This window comes from Agelaius tricolor, unplaced genomic scaffold (genome assembly GCF_023055355.1).
Source record: "Agelaius tricolor isolate 1412-34295 unplaced genomic scaffold, bAgeTri1.0.p SCAF_28, whole genome shotgun sequence".
NCBI lineage: Eukaryota > Metazoa > Chordata > Aves > Passeriformes > Icteridae > Agelaius > Agelaius tricolor.
The window spans coordinates 8,773,794-8,793,847 of record NW_027269288.1 but is presented as its reverse complement, the minus strand read 5'-3'; the positions used below and the strand labels follow the sequence as shown (position 1 = coordinate 8,793,847).

The 20,054-nt window shown below is 59.9% G+C and overlaps 1 protein-coding gene across 6 annotated transcripts in view; it reads right to left on the bottom strand.

Annotated features, from left to right (window-relative positions):
- SAMD11 (sterile alpha motif domain containing 11) overlaps positions 1–20,054 on the bottom strand; it is a 78,878-nt gene that overhangs the window by 2,477 nt on the left and 56,347 nt on the right. For all 6 annotated transcript variants that reach the window (XM_071449377.1, XM_071449378.1, XM_071449379.1 and 3 more), the window contains exons 8-13: positions 15,407–15,557; positions 7,993–8,108; positions 7,608–7,686; positions 6,750–7,441; positions 1,966–2,090; positions 1,135–1,245 (exon numbers count right to left, since the gene is read on the bottom strand). In XM_071449377.1, coding sequence (XP_071305478.1) covers positions 1,135–1,245; positions 1,966–2,090; positions 6,750–7,441; positions 7,608–7,686; positions 7,993–8,108; positions 15,407–15,557 — 1,274 coding nt within the window. The remainder of the gene's footprint in view (positions 1–1,134; positions 1,246–1,965; positions 2,091–6,749; positions 7,442–7,607; positions 7,687–7,992; positions 8,109–15,406; positions 15,558–20,054) is intronic.

Below are 20,054 nucleotides of genomic sequence, written 5' to 3'. Positions count from 1 at the left end.
CCCCCCCAGCCCTGCCTGGTTACACAACTTTAAACACTATTGATGAAATTGAAGGCATTTTTCAAGCTCGTATCTCACATTCCCCCCGCCCCAAGCCCCATCTCTGAGCTGTTCAGGGCTCTCTTGTTTTTTAAGGAACATAAGAGTTTTATTTCCTCCTGAATTGACCCACGGGGAACAATTGCCCACAGACCCTTTTTACGAGCCCCCTCATAAACAGGGAGGGCTGCAGGGAAAGCAGTAAAGCCTCTCATTGTTCCAAGGCAGCACGAGCAGCGTGGGCCTGGGGAGCTGTGCCAGGGCTGGACACAGCTCCCAGGGGACAGGAGGGATCTTCCCAGCACTCAGAGGGAAAGGACCCAGCAGAGATGCTCTGGGTTGGAGTCCCACTGAGGGGAGGAGGAACGGAACTGCTGTGGCTGGAACCAGCCCACTGAGAGCTTCCCACTGCTGCACCCCTGGTATTCCCTCACTGCATCCCTGTTATTCCCTCACAGCATCCCTGTAATTCCCTCACAGCATCCCTGTAATTCCCTCACAGCATCCCTGTTAATTCCTCACTGCATCCCTGGTATTGCCTCACAGCATCCCTGTAATTCCCTCACTGCATCCCTGTAATTCCCTCACTGCATCCCTGTAATTCCCTCACTGCATCCCTGGTATTCCCTCACAGCATCCCTGGTATTCCCTCACTGCATCCCTGTTAATCCCTCACAGCATCCCTGGTATTCCCTCACTGCATCCCTGGTATTCCCTCACTGCATCCCTGTTAATCCCTCACAGCATCCCTGGTATTCCCTCACTGCATCCCTGTTAATCCCTCACTGCACCCCTGGTATTCCCTGCCACCACTCATCCTGGACTATTTATTTCTGCCCCTGGGCATGGAATTCTGTCAGTGGTTTCTCCCTGAAACAGCTGTGACAGCTTTCAGCTGAGGATTTCTCCCTCAAACATCTGTGACAGCTTCCAGGTGAGGCTATGGAACATTTTCAAGGACAAGTAAAGCGTTCTTGAAACAGAATTGCAACTGAATTATTGCTTAATAAATGACATTCCATAAAGCACGTTTGTGGACAGCCCAGGGACAGCTTCAGATGGTGTCACCTGTTCTGGGAGAGGAGATTTTCCTACCTGTGACCTGATCTTCAGGGCAGGTCCCAGCTTGAGCCCCATGTTGTTCAGTAAGTGCTCTTCTGTCAGGAGGGGCAGGGTCTCCCCATCGATGGCCTGCTCTCGGAATACCTGAGGGGACACACAGGGACACGCCTGAGCCACCCCTGCTGCTGCCCTGGCACCGTGGAAAGGTGAACCCAAAACCCCTCAGCCTGGATTTATCCCCCAGGGGTGTTTCCAGCCCTGGAGCCATCCCTCTGGAGCCAAGGGGATTTTTATTGCAAAGAGCTGCTGCTCTTGGACCCAGCACAGCTCGCTGCAGCCATTCCCATTCCCACTCCCTTCCCCTCCTCTGCAGGAGCCAAAACCCTCCCTGAAACACTCCACAAAAAGCCTGGACTTGGGAAAAGCATCCCCTGGGGTGTCCCCAGCTCCAGTGCAGAGACAAAGGTGAATCCCAGCCAGGCCAGGGCAACTCTGAGTTGTGCTGAAGTTCCCTGAGATGTGATTCTGGGATCACAGCATTCCAGGGAATCCTGCAGGAATCTCCTGGTTCTGCGATCACAGCATTCCAGGGAATCCTGCAGGGCTCTCCTGGTTCTGGGATCACAGCATTCCAGGGAATCCTGCAGGGTTTTCCTGGTTCTGCAATCACAGCATTCCAGGGACGCTCACATCAGGAGGCCCCATCCCACCCCTTGGCTGGCAGCAGCAATCCACCATGAGGATAAAAGGCAGGAAAGCCCCACAGGGCTCTGAGATGCAGCTCCCAGGAGGGCCCAGCCCAGCTGGGGGGGAACAGGACCCCCAGGGAACGAGGAGGCTCCTGCCAGGACCTCGTGGATGTACCTGAGTGTACTCAGTGCAGCCAGACAGGCTGGACACGAAGCTGCACACGTCCTCCACCGTCCATTTGCTGATGTCCTCCAGCGCTGGGCTCTCCTCCCCATCCAGAAACAGACCTCCCATGGTGCCTGCGTTGTGGGAAGGAGGGGAGGAGAAGGGAACATAAATCATTAAAATCCCACACGGACAACAAGCAGCCTGCAATCTGAATATTTGTCTCTAGCCACACATTCATCTTTAATGACCTGTCAATTAAAGCACTGGGCAGGGTCAATTCATGGGCCTCTTCCTCCTGGAGGTCCCTGGCTGGGGGAGGGAAGGAAAAATCCCAGCTAATGCATTTCATGTGTTCAATGCTCCTCAGCTGCGGGGGAAGCAGGGAGGGCAGGGCAGCACGGAGCCTGCAGCAGTTTGTGCACACAGAGCACAGAGCCCTGCCTGCCCCGGGGCTCCTGCAACGTGCCAGGAATGACAACAGGAGCCAGGAATGACAACAGGGAGCTCCTGCCCCTTGCCAGGGCTGGAATGGCACCAGGGATCAGCCAAGAGTGATCACTGGGGAGCTCCTGCTCCTCCCCAAGGCTGGAATTCCAGCAGGGATCACTGGGGAGCTCCTGCTCCTCCCCAGAGCTCGAGTTCCACCCTGCCCAGCCTGAGCCGTGCCCCGGCTGGGGCTGTGCTGTCCCTGGCACACCGAGGGTGTCACACAGAGGGTGTGACAGGGGCTGGGGCAGCCCCCCTGGCCCTGCAGCCTGACAGAGCACTCAGAGAAATCCCAAAGGGAGCCAGGGACAGGCACAGGGGGTGGAAATGGTGACAGGAACACTCAGAGCTGCTGTGGGGGAAAGGTGAGGACACGGAACAAACCAAATCCCACAAAATGCCTCTTTAGGGTGGGGGAAAGCCAACACCAACCCCTGGAACTGGCTGCTGGGGGTGTTTGGACCAGCAGAGCGTGAGGACATTTATAGGGATGAGAACATCCAGGATTCTCAGGCAGGGAAAGAGTTTATGAGGGGTATGAGCTGCTCTGCTCAGCGCATGGAGAATGGAATTGCCAGGAGAAAAATATTGCTCCCAGGAGCCTGTCATGACAAAATTATCTGTCCTGTGGGCCTGGGGCTTCTCCCTGGTGGATTAGATGGATGTAACCCTTGCTCCTGCCCACAGCTGTGGCACAGCACAAGGGAAAAACAGATAAAATAAAGCCATGGAGGGGAGCACAGGCCAGGGAGCAGCCAATTCCCTGGGGAATACCCCAGGGCTGAGGGAACAGGCAGGGGAAGGAGCAGGGCCACACAGCAGGGCCCCACACGCTCCCTACGGAGCCTCCAGCACATGCAGGGAAGCAGGAGAAGCTCGGGGTCTGCAGGGGCAGTTCCAGTGCCAGGGAGATGCTTTAAAGCAGCAGAGCCTGCCCGGGGAGCAGGCACAGCCTCTGCAACCATTCCCACCCATTTCCCTCCCCACTGCCTGCTCCCCTGGCTGCCCTGCAGCTGCACCCCTCAGCCTGGGCAGGGCACAGCTCTGGGGGCTCACCCAGAGCCACAGCGCCCCGTGATCTGTGTCACCCACAGCGCCCTGTGATCCGTGATCTGTGTCACAGGCACAGTGCCCTGTGATCCCTGTCACCCACAGCACCCTGTGATCCCTGTCACAGCCACAGCCACAGCACCCTGTGATCTGTGTCACAGTCACAGCACCCTGTGATCCCTGTTACAGGGATCCATGGTGCCAGGGATCCATTGTGCCAGGAATCCATGGTGCCAGGAATCCATCCTGCCAGGAATCCATGGTGCCAGGATTCCATCCTGCCAGGAATCCATTGTGCCAGGAATCCATCCTGCCAGGAATCCACTGTGCCAGGAATCCATCCTGCCAGGAATCCATTGTGCCAGGAATCCATCCTGCCAGGAATCCACTGTGCCAGGAATCCATGGTGCCAGGAATCCATGGTGCCAGGATTCCATGGTGCCAGGAATCCACTGTGCCAGGAATCCATCCTGCCATGAATCCATTGTGCCAGGAATCCATGGTGCCAGGAATCCATGGTGCCAGGAATCCATCCTGCCAGGAATCCATCGTGCCAGGTGTCCCCAGCACAGCCCAGACACAAGCACAGCCCATTCACAACCCCCTCCTCCCCCTGAGCTGCTCCAGAAACAGAAGCCAGGGGCTGGAGGGGCCATGGAGAGCAGAGCTGGAGTGGGCCTGCACCACAGGGCACAGCAGAGCCTGCGCTCCTGGCACCACGGGGCACAGCCTGGGCACACAGTGCCAGCCTGGCTGCCAGCCCACCCCTGGCCTCCATCAGCCTTGTCCCCAGCCCCTGAGCATCCCCTGAGCACCCCCTGGGTCCCCCGGCGAGGGCTGGGGTCAGGAGCAGCACAAGGCTGCGTTAATTGCTCTCCAGACTGCAATCAATAGAAGGATTTTAGCCTCCTGCACACTCCATCCTTCACCTCTTCCAGAGGACGGGGCTGCAGAGGGCCCTGGGAGGAGGAGGAGGAGGAGGAGGAGGAGGCTGCTGAAACCTTGAGGAGATGAGGTCATTGAGCCACAGCCCCAGAAAGCAGCTCTGGGAATGGAGCTGGCACGGCAGGGACAGAGCAGGGACAGAGCAGGGACAGGGCAGGGACAGGGCAGGGACAGGGCAGGGACAGGGCAGGGATAGAGCAGGGACAGAGCAGGGACAGGGCAGGGACAGGGCAGGGACAGACAGAGCAGGGACAGGGCAGCTCCTCCTCCTCCACCTGCCTCAAACTCCCTGCCCTCCTCAGCTGGATGCTTCTCCCTTCTCCTCTCCTCCCTCCAGCTCTCCCTGCCTTGGCTGGGTGGTGATTCTCTAATTCCAGTCTCCAGGTTAGGGTACAAGCTCCCATCCCTCCTGAGGGAGCAGCCCCTGTGCAAAAAGGGGTTCAGGAGTTGTGTGACATGGGGGAGAGGTGGGTGCAGCCCTGCCTGCCTGCCCCGGGGTGCTTTGTGCTCCCCCAGAGACACAGAACACATCTGTCACCCATCCCAGGATGGCTGCAGCCCTTGGATCAATACAACCCTCGGTATTTCAGCTGCTGAACTCCCACCTCAAGCCCTGGTTCTGCATCCTCCACACCCCCCTGTCCTCCCAGGGCTTTGCAGGTGGGAGGATTTGCTCTGGAGCAGCACAAACCCTCAGGGAGAGCAGCCCCATGCTGTGTTAAACCAGCCAGAAGGCAAAGAGCCCTCAGGAAAAGACCCCCAGCCCTGGCACAGGCTGCACAAGCCAGGGGAGGAGAGCAGGGAAACCCAGCCCGGAGCTGTGCTGGTGATATAAATCCAAAGTGATGATAATAAATGGGCTATTACAGCATCTCACACACTGCTCGGGGAGGGAGGGAGGGCAGCCAGCCCCAGCCCAAGCTCCCCACAGAGCCAGGAGCACCAGGAGCTGAGCCCAGCCCCTCTAATGGCCGGGAGGAAAAGGCTCCTGCAGGAAGGCTGGGCAGCCCGAGGCAGCAGGAATATTCATCATCCTGGCCACCTGCCTGTCGCTGAAAAATTGCTTCCTCCTTGCTGGCTGGGAGGCAGCTCTAATGAGGGATGGGCAGCCTGCTCACAGGCACAGCACGGCACAGCATGGCACAGCATGGCACAGCATGGCACAGCATGGCACGGCATGGCACGGCATGGCACGGCATGGCACGGCACAGCATGGCACGGCACAGCATGGCATGGCATGGCACAGCACGGCACAGCATGGCACAGCATGGCATGGCACAGCATGGCATGGCACAGCATGGCACGGCACAGCACGGCACAGCATGGCATGGCACAGCATGGCACAGCATGGCACGGCACAGCATGGCATGGCACAGCATGGCACAGCATGGCACAGCATGGCACAGCACAGCACAGCATGGCATGGCACAGCATGGCACGGCACGGCATGGCACAGCATGGCACGGCACAGCATGGCACAGCACAGCACAGCATGGCATGGCACAGCATGGCACAGCATGGCATGGCACAGCATGGCATGGCACAGCATGGCACGGCATGGCACGGCATGGCACGGCATGGCACGGCACGGGCCCCCTCTCCCTCCCCGTGTGTCCTGCCTCCTGCTAATTGCTCTGCCAGGTAATTAGCTGGGGCAGGTTTGGGTTCTTGGCTGGGCTGGCAGGGCCCCCTGGGTGTGAGACCCCGTTTGTGCCACCCCCAGCTCTGCAGTGAGAGCAGAGGGTGGGCAGTGACCTGCCTGTCTGTCTGTCTGTCTGTCTGTCCCATCCAGCGCAGCTCCCCCAGTGCCTGTGACACCGCAAGGCACACAAAGAGCCCCTGCCCTGGAAAAGAGCACCTGGGAACCAAGGCCATCAAACCCAACCTTTGCCCACCTTGTCCCCAGCTCAAAGCGCCACATCCATCCTTCCTTGGACGCTTCCAGGGCAGCCCTTCCAATGCCCAACAACCCTTTCCATGCACAAACTCTTCCTTTAAAGCCAAGAGAACCTCACAAAGCAACCATGAGCAAAGGGCAGAGCCCCCATTCCAGCCCTGCCCCATCCCACCACCTCCACAGCCTCACCTGCATGGACGTAGGGGCCCTTGGACATTCCAGGGATGGTGACACCACCACCACCTCCCTGGGCAGCCCTTCCAATGCCCAACCACCCTGTCCATACAGAAACTCTTCCTTCAGAGACAAGAGAAGCTGACAAAACAACCACAACCACGAGCAGGGAGCCGAACACCCATTCCAGCCCTGCCAAGCCCATCCCTGCCCCATCCCAGCGCCTCCCCAGCCTCACCTGCATGGAAGTAGGGGCTCATGGTGTAGGGGAAGCCGAAGGGCAGCGGCTGTGGCGCGGGCAGGGAGGCTGGGGGCAGGTATTTCACCTCGGCCTTGCCCATGGCGGGCCCCAGCAGGTGGCTGGGGGACTCTGCGCTGGAGGAGCTGCAGGGCACCGTGCCGGGCGCCGTGCCCGCCTCGCCCGCCTCCTTGGCCGCCTCGCCCGCCTTGGCCGCGCCGCTGTCCTTGCCCTCCTTCAGCTCCGCCGCCGCGCCGCCCTCGCCCTTCAGCCCCTCGGCCTTGTCCTCGCCGTCGCTCTCCGAGTCCTTCATCTCCTCATCGTTACAGTCCTGGGCGCCGTCGCGGCCCGGCCGCGCGTCCCGCGGCTCGCCGGGGCCCTGCGGCTCGGCGCGGGGCTGCGAGGGGCCCTTGCGGCCCGCCCGCCGCGGCTGCTCCTTGGGCGGGGTGGCGGCGCCGCCGGCGCTCAGGGACAGCAGCGGGGCGTTGTTGTGGCGCAGCACCAGCATGGCATTGCGGCGGGACAGCTCGTCCCGCAGCGCCTGGCCCTCGGGGACATCGTGCACGCTGCGCAGCGCGGGGTGGTCCGGGGGCAGCCCCGGGTGCAGGCTCAGCGGGTCCGCGGCCAGCAGCCTCTGCCGGTGAAGGTTCTCCAGCTCCTTCTGGCGGATCAGCTCGGCCGACATCTCCAGCCTGCGTGGGGAGAGGGGATTGTGGTGAGGGGTTGGGGGAATGTGGTCCCACCAGGTGGGAGCCAGGTGGCACCTCCACACCCACACAGGCCTCACTGGGACCCTGCTGTGCCATCTCCACCCAGCCCAGCCCACAGCAGGACATACCCAGCCCTTTCCACTCCTACCTGGCCAGGTTTTGCTTCCGTAGCATCTCCTGCTGCCGTGCAAACATCTCTGCCTGTGCCGGCTGGAGGAAGCCGTAACCTGGGCAGGGAGAACACTGAGGGTCACTCCTGTCAGCACCGACCCTTGGCTGCCCCAGGGCCAGCTCCCCAGGGGGAAAAAGGACACCTGAGTGCTGCTTTTTGTTCCAGAGCCCATCTGTCCCCCTCACTGCCACAGCAGGAACGCAGGGCCAGGAGGAGCAGCCAAGGAATCTGCTGCTCTGGCTGCAGAACCAGGGGGACGTTGGCACAGCAGCCAGGGGGAGACACAGCAATGTGTGTGGCTGCAGGACACGCTGTCCCAGGCTGCCCCTCTGCCCTGCCCTGGTGTCACCTGAGCGCTCACCTGGCGTCTGGCACAGTGCTGAAGGCACCCCGAGGAAGGGAGGTCTCAAGTGGGGCCCCAGGGCGATGTGGGGAGCGTTCTGGGGCGACAGCAGAGGCGGTGGGTGGGAGATCTCCCTGCAGGAATCACAAAATAAAGCCCTGTTGGAAACCTGGAGGCTCCGAAGGGCTCAGGAAGAACATCTTGGCTGCAGATGAGCTGCATCCTGCCCCACAGGCTCTCTCTGCCTCCTCATGAAGAGCTTCTAAAGTGGAGAGAAAAAACCAAAAGAGCAGAACCAAAAGGGGAAGAAAACAGCCAGGACTCCACAGGTCTCACACATTTCCCACCTTTGCTCCTGTGGCCTTTCAGCCAGGCTGTCCAAAGGTTTTTCCCTGGCAGCTCAAAGGGGAGGGCTGAGGATGCTCCATCTGCCCCTCCCTCATCACATTTGGGTTTCTGCCTCCACTACTTCACACCTGAGAAGGAATTCTGTGCTTGGGGAGTAGGTTTGGGAAGACCTGGAGGTATCACTGGCCTGCCTTGCAAACAACCCCTGTCCTGTCCTAGCTGGGCTAAGGGATGACCTTAAATTGTGGAGAGGAAAGCTGAAGTGAGGCAGAGGGAAATACAGACAGGAGAGGGATGTGAGCAGGAAGGGCAGTGGGGAAGGAATCCTGGTGGGTAAAACCAGGCAGAATGGGCAGAGCAGATGCCAGGGGCTGGGGAAACTCAGAGAGGCAGGACTGGGTGGTGGGAAGGGGACGATCCTGGAGAGAGGCAGGGAGCACTTGCAGCAGCAGGGAAAGCAGGAATAAAAAAAAAGGCAGGAAGGGAATAAGAGCCAAGGTCTCTTCCATTAGTCAAATCTGCCCTGGGAGCCTGCAAGCAAATCTGCTTTCCGGCTGCACGTCTCTTAATTCCTTTTGATGGCCACTTACAACATTATTACCTTCAGCAGGGCATCCAGAGACACAGCCAAGTGCCGGGCCGTTTATTTTCATTTTACAGTATCTCCCTGGAAAAATCTGCTCTGGGAGAGGCTGGAGGCCAAGGCACAGGGAGGCAGAAGGTGCCTGTGACTTTGCAACAAACACAGCACGTGCAGAGGCGCTGCTGTGAGGGGATAACAACGGGAGCATCCTGGCCATCCATGGATCAGCCTGTGGGCATGGATCAGATCGTGGGAATGATCAGGTCATGGGCATGGATCAGGTCGTGGGCATGGATCAGATCGTGGGCATGGATCAGGTCGTGGGAATGATCAGGTCATGGGCATGGATCAGGTCATGGGAATGGATCAGGTCGTGGGAATGGATCAGGTCATGGGCACGGATCAGGTCATGGGCATGGATCAGGTCATGGGCACGGATCAGATTGTGGGAATGATCAGGTCATGGGCATGGATCAGATTGTGGGAATGATCAGATCATGGGCATGGACAGCTCATGGGAATGCATCAGCTCATGGAAATGGATCAGGTCATGGACATGGATCAGAGCATGGAAATGGATCAGCTCGTGGGAATGGATCAGCTCATAGGAATGGATCAGATCATGGGCATGGATCAGCTCATGGACATGGATCAGCTCATAGGAATGGATCAGCTCATGGGCATGGATCAGCTCATGGACATGGATCAGATCATGGACATGGATCAGATCATGGGCATGGATCAGATTGTGGGAATGGATCAGCTCATGGGCATGGATCAGCTCGTGGACATGGACAGCTCATGGACATGGATCAGCTCATGGGCATGGATCAGCTCGTGGGCATGGACAGCTCATAGGAATGGATCAGATCATGGGCATGGATCAGCTCATGGGAATGGATCAGCTCATAGGAATGGATCAGCTCATGGGCATGGATCAGCTCGTGGGCATGGACAGCTCATGGCCAGCCAACCAAGGGCTCCTGGGCACGAAGTGAGCGAGGAGAGCCCTTCCCAGCTCCGCTTTACCCCATCCCACGCATCCACTGCACTCCCCCTCCCCAGTCCCTCTACTCCCGGTGCCCACGGCCCCCTCCCTCCCCGCCCGCCGTCCCCGCGGCCTCTCCCGGCTCCGTCCCCCTCCTCCCTGGCTCTGCCCTAACCTAATTGCGGCCCCGGCGGTGTCTGGAGGCGCGGCGCGGATCGATCGCGGCTGCTGCAATGTTAATGCCGCCCGCGCGCCGCTGGCAGCTCCAATTAATCTCAGGTAACGCCGCGCTCGACCTTCGCCTCCGAGCCGGGGCAGCAGCCAAGCGATGCTTATGTAATTACACCGTGAAGTGTGTAATCACCTGCCCTAATCCCCGAGGCCTCGCAATTAGCCGGGGCCGCGGTCGCCGGGCTGCCAAGTGCTGCTGCCACCCGGGCCGGCCCCGCGGATGAATGAGGGACAATTAAAGCGGCGTGACGGGGGCTCCGAGGTGTCCGCTCGATCGTAATTAGCTGTAATCACGGCGAGACGAGCCTGGCAGACGTGCTGGTCGTTTTATAAGAAGCAATTTAGGAAATCAAGTCGCTGTTAACCATGGCGTGGCCGCGCCCTCCTTCCCCCGCCTGCCCTGGGGATGTGCAGGATGCTGTGGGACACCCAGGCTGCCCGGGGCAGCTCCAGAACAAAGGAGCTCCTTGGTTGGTGCCAGTCTGTGCCCAGGAAGCAGGGGGTGGGATGGGACCAGGGCTGGGTACTGCAAAAGGAGAGGCTCTCCCGTGGTGGGAGCCCAGTGCTTCCTCCCAGGTTGTTTTGATGCTTTCATGCTGTGCTACAGGGCACGACTTTGATCCCTGAGGAACTCACATCTGCTCCAGACTCTGCAGTTCAGAGCTGCCCTGCCTTCCTGGGCCAGGCAGAGCCCTGGGGAGCCCCTCAGCTGTGGGACACGAGGGACAGACCCTCTGTGCCACCCCACAGAGCCCCCCACGGGCACAGAACCTGCTGGAGCCTGCCCTGCTCCCTGCCAGCCCCTCTGCCCAGCCCTGGCAGGGGGAGCTGGCACAGGAGGGAGGCAGCAGCTCCAGGTCGTGCCCTGGCACGGGGCTGGGCACCCTCCCAGCCAGCCTGAAAAAGAACTGGCAAGGCCAGAGCACAAAGCCCCCGAGAGCTCAACAAAGGCTGCTGTGCCTTCAGCCAGGTGTGCAGCAAACACTGACCCTGCGGCCTCTCCAGGTACCTGCCAGCCTCAGATCCCCCATCAAATTCCCAAATTCCTTCCTCCTCTCCCTCCACGGCTCAGAGTCAGAATTGCAGTGCCCAGCTCTGAGGAGGTGAATTTAGCCCCAGGCAATTACATCTGATAAGCCTTGTCCTTCCCTGGAAGAGAGCAATTCTGTGCTGCTCACATTCCTCCCCCTGCCCCCTTTTCCTTTCCCCCCCTGAAATGCCAGCTGGAGGCTTGTGAGCAGGGTATTAGGGGATTTGCACTGCACGCTGCTAAATTTGATATGTCCTTTAACAGGAGACAAATGGTTCGCAAGGCTTAAAAAGTATCGACTTTTCTTTAACAATAAGCACTAATGGCCTTCAAATAATCAATATTTAAAGTCATTATGGGGTTACACATTATACTGTTAAAACCAAGCCTTTCACTTTAACCCCATCATATCCTCCCCAGGCTGGAGCAGAGCTCCCCCCTGGCTGGAGCCAGGCTCTGGGGGAAGGCTGGGAGCACAGGCTGTGACTGGAGATGTGAGAGGGTCAGGAAATGCAGATTGAAACCGGCAAGGCATGGAAATAAATTTAGAACGGATGGAAGAAGAGGGAAGGGAGGGGGGGAAAGAATGCATGAAGGCTCTGCTTTCTTCTGCTCTGCATTTGATAGGAAGAGACACTTTAAACCCGAGGTAACAGGCAGGAGGCACAGAGCTCCTGGCTGCTCTGCCATCCCCAGACACTGCCAGCAAGGGAGAATAAATAAAATCAAAGGCCTTGCTAGAAATGCTGCTTGGGATTTCCAGGCAGGAAAAGAACATGTGCTGGCACTGGAGAGGGGCTGGTTTGTCCTGCCCCCTCAAAATCCAAACTGCTGCTGAAACCAAACTGCTTAAACCAGGGCAAGCTCTGCTTTGGCCTTTGCTCTGCAGCCCTTCAGCCAGGTGGGAACCAGGGAGGAGGGATCCTGGCAGGGCAAAAATCACAACATCAGAGCCTTCAGAGAGGAGAGGGGGACACAGGGCAGGGGTGGGTGAGAGCAGGAGAGAGATGGTGCCCACAGAGGGCAGGAGATGGTGCCCACAGAGGGCAGGAGCTGTGCCCACAGAGGGCAGGAGAATGGTGCCCACAGAGGGCAGGAGATGGAGCCCAGAGAGGGCAGGAGATGGAGCCCAGAGAGGGCAGGAGCTGTGCCCACAGAGGGCAGGAGATGGTGCCCACAGAGGGCAGGAGATGGAGCCCACAGAGGGCAGGAGATGGAGCCCACAGAGGGCAGGAGCTGAGCTCACAGAGGGCAGGAGATGGAGCCCACAGAGGGCAGGAGCTGTGCCCACAGAGGGCAGGAGATGGAGCCCACAGAGGGCAGGAGCTGTGCCCACAGAGGGCAGGAGAATGGTGCCCACAGAGGGCAGGAGCTGTGCCCAGAGAGGGCAGGAGATGGTGCCCACAGAGGGCAGGAGATGGTGCCCAGAGAGGGCAGGAGATGGTGCCCACAGAGAGGGCAGGAGATGGAGCCCAGAGAGGGCAGGAGATGGTGCCCAGAGAGGGCAGGAGATGGAGCCCAGAGAGGGCAGGAGCTGAGCCCAAGGAAGCAGCGGGAAAAAGGAAAACCTCCTCAGAGCAGGGGGAAGGGATGAGGCGGTGGAAGAACAAACCACAGCAACAGCAGATGGGAGGAAGGGAATCCAAGAAGCCAGGCTGGGTATTTTGGGCACATCTCTGCTCAGAGGAAGCCTCTGGCTGGTGCAGGGTCTGTCAGCCCCTGCAGGGGAGGCAGGGGTGCCTCTCTCGGGCTCCCAGCCCCAGCTCAGCCCTGCCAAGGGGCTGGGCCTCCCAGGAGCCCGGGCTGGGGGTGCTGCTGGCACCTCAGCCTGGCACATTCCGTGCTCCTGGCACTCCTGCTGCCTCCCCGGCTCCTGGGGGATGAGCTGCGCTCCCCCTGCCTGCTCAGAGCCCTCTGCTTGTGCCAACACCTGCCTCAGCACCTGCCTGGCCCTGCCCTCTTCTCCCCTGAGAGGGGCAGGACCCCCAGACCCCACAGCCCACGGTGTGGGCACAAAAACCAACTCCCAACAGCTGCCAGCACAGAAAAGTGCACCAAACATGGCCAAGGAGCTTCACATCAGGGAGCAGAGAGTCCAGCACAAAAACCCAGCCCTGCCCCAGTTCCTCTGCAGCCCCAGTGAGCAGAGAATCTAAGATCTCACCCAGCCCTGCCCCAGCCCCTTCTCTGTGCAGGGCATGAGAGATTTTCCCCTCAAGAGGAATTTTTCCCCAGGCTCCCCCCAGAGAGAAGCAGGGATGAGCTCCTCGGGGAGGAACACTCCAGGCTGAAGGAGCCCAGCAGAACTTGGCCAACAAATCCTGGAGGCAGCAGCCAAGGAGCAGCATCCCAGCAGCTCTGCGGGGTACAGCCACCTGCCAGCCCTGCAGGAGAGGCAGCAGCGTGCAGATGGAAGAGCTCCAGGCTGGAGTGGTTACAGTGGCACCTTTCAGTTGTACCCTCTCCTCTTCCAAGTCTTTTTATAACACTGAACTCAAGCATTTTCCCAAACAGACCACCAGGCCCTGGCATCCCAGCTGAACCCATCTCCAGAGGATCCAGGAAACCAAAACCACGAAACCAAATGAATTCTCCAGACTGTGCCTTGGGTCTGCTTTTGGCAAGATGTCTCAGTTTCACTGACTCCAGGGAGCAAAGAGATGAAGGGATCACTGCCACAACCACGACCTTGGCCCAAGAAAATCCACAGCCGTGTGTTTGTGTGCCTCATCCCCACACACCCAACCTCCCAGCCCCTTTCTGACCAGCAAAGATGCAATAATTAATTAATTAACGGCACCCCTGGACCTCCCCACGCTCAGCACACCCCTCCTACAGCAGGACCTCCCCGTGAACAGCCTCCAATTAATTAATAATTAATTAATGACACCCCTGGACCTCCCCACGCTCAGCCCACCCCTCCTACAGCAGCACCTCCCCATGAGCAGCCTCTAATTAATTAATAATTAATTAATTAATGGCACCCCTGGGTTTATCTGGACATCCCCGTGAGCAGCCTCCAATTAATTAATAGTAAATTAATTAATGGCACCCCGGGTTCATCTGGACCTCCCCAGGAGCAGCCTCCACCCTCCCGTGGATGCTTTGCAGGCAGCCCTGGGGCCGGGCTGGCTCCTCTCCAGCCCACACAGCGCTGGGGAAACGCGGCTGCAGGAGGCTCCTCCATCCCTGCATTCCTCCCAGGTCTGCTCAGGAGCTGGGATTTATGGGCTGGGTTAGCCAAAGTACACGCTGTGGGAGAGAGAGAGGCTTCCAGGGCTGCCCGGCCCCTCCACAGTGCAAAGGTGTTGCTGGGAGAGCAGGAAAACCAGACAGGATCTCCAAGGCTCTGAATGGGGGGAAATTCTGGGCTCAGCACATCCACGCACACACTGCAGAGCTGGTAGTGCAGCCTGCTCTGCCCCCAGCCCCACACCAAAGCCGAGAGAAGTGGAAATACCAGAGCCTTTCAGTGCTCATCCCATGACATCCACAGCCCCTGCATCCCCACAGCCCCCTCCTGTCCCTCCATCCCTGTCAGGAACGCACACAGCTTTAATTTAATTTCCCTCTGAAGTTCTTGATTGCAGAGGGAATGGCTCGTGGCACAGAGCAAGATAAATGAGCTACAATTTCCTGGGGGTGGGGGATATCAGCTTTCCAGCACTCCTAGCAGTGGGAGAGGCAAGCTGAGGCTCTTTTCCCTAACAAAGAAAACTTCTTCTCTTTCTGTTCCACCTCAGAGCATTTCTCCTCTCTCATTATCTGGGGATGCTACGAAATGCAAACTTCAACACCTCAACTTGCTCTGTGCCTACAAACAGGGGAGAGCGGCACCTCCAGCACAGGTTTGGGATCATCCCAGCCTGGCACTCGCTCCTCTGGATGTGGATGCAGATCAGCACAGGCAGAGATTCCCCCCTTTCCATAGAGATACCCCAGAGTGGGGCAGGAGCATCCCCAGCACCTGCACAGCCCCCAGAGGAGACGGTCACACCTTGCCCAGACAAACCAGCTCTGCCCAGCTCAGAATTACACAGCCCCAAATTCTGGAAAAGCCCTCAAAAATCACCGAGTCCAGCCACCATGGACACCACCACGGTCACCACCAAACCACGTCCCCAGTGCCACATCCACACGCTTTTTGAACACTTCCAGGGACGGCGACTCCCAAACTGCCGATCCCACCCCATCCCATTCCATCCCAGCCCTCCCGGCCCGGCAAACCCCGCCCCGGGGCCGTGCCCGGTACCTGTCGGGGAAGTGGCTGTCCCTGTGCTGGGGCAGGCCCTGCTTCCTGCGCTGGCTGGACGAGTTGCTGGCCGAGGGGATGTGCGCTTCCATCGCGCCCGGGGTCCGCGCCGCCGCCGCCGCCGCCACCTCCTGCCGCGCCCGGAGCAGATCTGGGGACAGCGGGGAACGGTCAGGAGCTGCTGGAGCTGCTGGAGGAGCTGCTGGAGCTGCTGGAGCTGCTGCCGGCCGGCCCCGAGCCCGCTCCCCAGCCCCGACCCCGCCAGACACACGGACCCGCACACGGACAGACACACGGACACACACACGGACACGCACACACGGACACGCACACACGGACACGCACACACGGACACGCACGCGGACAGACACGCGGACACGCACACGGACACGCACACGGACACGCACACGGACACGCACACACGGACACGCACACACGGACACGCACACACGGACACGCACACACGGACACGCACGCGGACAGACACACGGACACGCACACGGACACGCACGCGGACAGACACACACGGACACACACACGGACAGACACACGGACACGCACACGGACAGACACACGGACACGCACACGGACACGCACACGGACCCGCTGTGCCCCGGGGCCGCTCCCGGCCGTGCCCGCAGCCCCCGGCGGCTCCGCTGTCCCCCCCTTTGCCGGGGCCGTCCCCCCTTCCCCGGGGCCAGCCCGCGGCTCGGGGCGGCTCTCGGGCGCCGGGGCGGCGGCGGAGCCCGGCGGGGAGCGGCGGCCCCGGCTCCGAGCGGCTCCGGGCGCGATCCGCCCCCGCCGCCCTGGGAGTTCGGCGGCGGAGGAAATTGTGCAACTACGGCAGGGGGGTGGATTTGCGGCTTAATTGCCTTCCTGCCGGAGGGAGGGAGGCAGGGAAGGAGCGGAAAAAAGGGAGGGAAGGATGGAAGGAGGGATGGATGGAAGCGAGCAGAGCGGGAGCAGAGCGAGGCATTCCCCGCACTCCCTCTCCCGGCCGGTCCCGAGCGGAGCCGCGCTCGCACCTGCCCCGCTCCCGCCGGGGCTACCGGGGCTCTCTGTGCCCGGGACCCCCGTGGGCTCTGCAGCGCTGAACCCGCCCAGGACGGGGCAGGGCTGGGCCCCGAGCAGCTGAGCGTGGGGTACAGAACGGGACCCCCCTCCCAGCCCGAGCAGTGCCTGGGGACAGCTGCAGGTGAGAAGGAAACACAGCCCTTGTTCAGCCTGCACTGCCCTGGGACCATGGCAGCACTGTCACATGTGTCACCCTGCCTGTGACAGCCAGCCTGTGATAACTGTGTCACCCTGTCCGTGACACCCTGCCCCTGACACCTGTGTCACCCAGCCTGTGACACCTGTGTCACCCTGCCTGTGACACCCTGCCTGTGATAACTGTGTCACCTTGCCTGTGACACCCATGTCGCCCTGTCTGTGACACCTGTGCAGTGACACCCCTGGAGGGCTCAGTGCAGGCCCCACGGTGCCCTGGGATGGACAGAGCAGGCAAGGCCACAATCACACATGCCCACGGCCAAGGAGCCCCAGGGAGGGGCAGGTGATGCAGGGACAGCCCAGGTGCCCTGCCCTGGCCTCAGGGAACAACGAGTGACATGGACACCTGGGCCAGGCACACTGAGGCTTTCCCAGGGGGCTGCTCTCTCCCAGGGAGCACCAGGAGTCCCTCAGTGCTGATATCTGTGTGAATCCCCCTGCACACAGCTCACATCCCACCCCAGAGCCTCTGCTGCCCTTTCCTGGTGCACAGGAAACATCCCCGCAGAGGAAACCTCCCTCACACCCTCACCCTGCCACAGGAAACCACAGCTGGGGAGAGGAGCAGGGGCAGATTCACCTCGCCAAGCACACCCTGGGCAGGATCACCTCCAGCACGGACCCTCAAAGCCCTCATACCCAGCAGCACACCCACCTCTTCCCACAGCTGGTCTGTCAAGCTGCAGGAGCACTGCAAACCCAGGTAATGCCACACTTCCCATCTCTGTGTCTCCCTTTTCCCCACCAGGCTCTTCTCCCTCAGTTCTGCTCATCCCAGCCACCTCTCCTGGCACCACGATGTGCCCAGCCCAGCCTGAGCTCCATCAATCACAGATCAAACACCAGGGTGATGCTCAGGGCTGGAGCCCCGTGCTGGGCTGAGAGCGTTCCCACAGCTGCTGTTTGTGCTGGCAGCAAGGGGGACAGCAGTGCCCCAATTCCTGCCCTGACAGGGGGACAGCAGTGCCCCCATTCCTGCCCCCATTCCTGCCCTGACAGGGGGACAGCAGTGCCCCAATTCCTGCCCACATTCCTGCCCTGACAGGGGGACAGCAGTGCCCCCATTCCTGCCCACATTCCTGCCCCAGACAGGGGGACAGCAGTGCCCCCATTCCTGCCCCCATTCCTGCCCTGACAGGGGGACAGCAGTGCCCCAATTCCTGCCCACATTCCTGCCCTGACAGGGGGACAGCAGTGCCCCCATTCCTGCCCACATTCCTGCCCTGACAGGGGGACAGCAGTACCCCAATTCCTGCCCTGACAGGGGGACAGCAGTGCCCCAATTCCTGCCCCCATTCCTGCCCCAGACAGGGGGACAGCAGTGCCCCCATTCCTGCCCCCATTCCTGCCCTGACAGGGGGACAGCAGTGCCCCAATTCCTGCCCCCATTCCTGCCCCAGACAGGGGGACAGCAGTGCCCCCATTCCTGCCCACATTCCTGCCCTGACAGGGGGACAAACACTGAAACCATTCTGAACTGCACGAGCATGCAGGGAACAGCCAAACACCATCAGATGACAGGAAAAAAAAAACCCCGAGAATTCGCCGAGCCAGGCAGACCGTGCAACCTTGCAATGTTTATAAATTAATTATCTGAAAAGCCCAGGTCACTCCTGATTGCCACGGCGGCTGTAATTTAGAGGGCTGGCGTGCAGCCAGCTCCAGGAGCTGCATTGATCCTGAGTGACCGCAACAACCCCCGCTCACACCCCCTCTCCCCTGCCTGCCCCCTCCCTGCTGCCCGGCCCCCCCGAGGATCTGTTATTTACAATCCCACTCTGACAGTTGGGAAATCAGATTGATTGACAGAGGGACGCTGGCGGATGGAGGTTCCAGGCACGGAGACAGACTGAATTCAGAATGTGGGATGAATGCCACTGGGAGAACGGGGGCGGAGGAGGGGAGGGGAGGGGGGGGCTGGAAAGCAATTAAAAAAAAAAAAAAAAGATTTCTAAATTATTAACATTTTTTAAATTATTAATGTTATTGGTGCCTCCGTGTGAGCCCGCAGATAAACTGCGCTTTGTACTGGCACTAATAATTTATAGCCCAAGCAGAGCCCTGTGGTGTGGAGGCAATCCAAAAATACACCAAGTTTTGTCTTGTCAGTGCTCCCCGAGCCAGTCTGCCTGTGCAGGCTCCTCGTCCCCCCTGCCCACCCCAAAGCCCAGCGTGACCCCCCTGACAAACGCTGCTGAGGGAATTCAATCATCCCCATCAAAACACGCCAGGCTCCCAAGGTAATGAGCTCCTCTGGTTATTCTGGGGGCAGGGGGTGACCCAGCTGTCCCCCAGCACACACTGGAGGGATGGACACGTCCCCATGGCCAGCAGCCACCCAGGGCCAGTCTGTCCCAGCCCTGGTGCCACCCCAGGCTCTGTGCTGTGCCCAAGCCTTGCCAGGCTCCAGTCAGGGCTGAATATTCAGTGCCCCTCTTTTGTCACCCGCTGTCCCTCCCTCTGTGCGTGTTCCCACGTGCCATCCCAGCCCTGTGGCACACAGCTCTGCCCCTCTGCCACCAGAGCTGAGCTTGCAGGGGCTCTGCAGTGCCTGGCACAGCCTGGCCCAGCCCCAGCTGCTGCCCCCTCCCCACAGGGCCGGGGCAGGTTTGTGTTTGTGCCTTTGCTGATAAGCAAATCCTTCCTCCACAGCATTCCCTTCCTGCCCCCAGAGAAGCCAATCAAATCAAACAGAGTGGAAAAGAAGACAGCCTCTTCATTAACCTAACAAGGAGCCCTGGGGATTCACACTGGGAGCAGAGATCCTCCTGCAGCTCCAGGGATGCTCTGCTGGGGCTGCTGCTGCTCCTGAGGCAGGCAGGACATGCCAGCCCTGCTCTCTACCTGGGCAGGGATGTTTTACCTGGGCAGGGATGCTCTACCTGGGCAGGGATGTGCTCTACCTGGGCAGGGATGCTCTCTACCTGGGCAGGGATGCTCTCTACCTGGGCAGGGATGCTCCACCTGGGCAGGGATGCTCATGATCCTGCAACCTCCTGGTGCCCCCTTTAGGCACAGCCCAGGACGTGCTGGATGCAGCTCCCTCCAAAATATCTCCCAGACCCATCCCAAAGGAGTCCAGGGCTCAGGGCCATCTCCATCCCAAACAACTCCAGGGCTCAGGAACATCTCCCAAACCCATTCCAAAGGAGTCCAGGGCTCAGGAACATCTCCCAAACCCATCCCAGAGGAGTCCAGAGCTCAGGAACATCTCCCAAACCCATTCCAAAGGAGTCCAGAGCTCAGGAACATCTCCCAAACAAGTCCAGGGCTCGGGGCCATGTCCCAAACCCATCCCAGAGGAGTCCAGAGCTCAGGAACATCTCCAGATCCATCCCAGACAACTCCAGGGCTCAGGAACATCTCCCAAATCCAT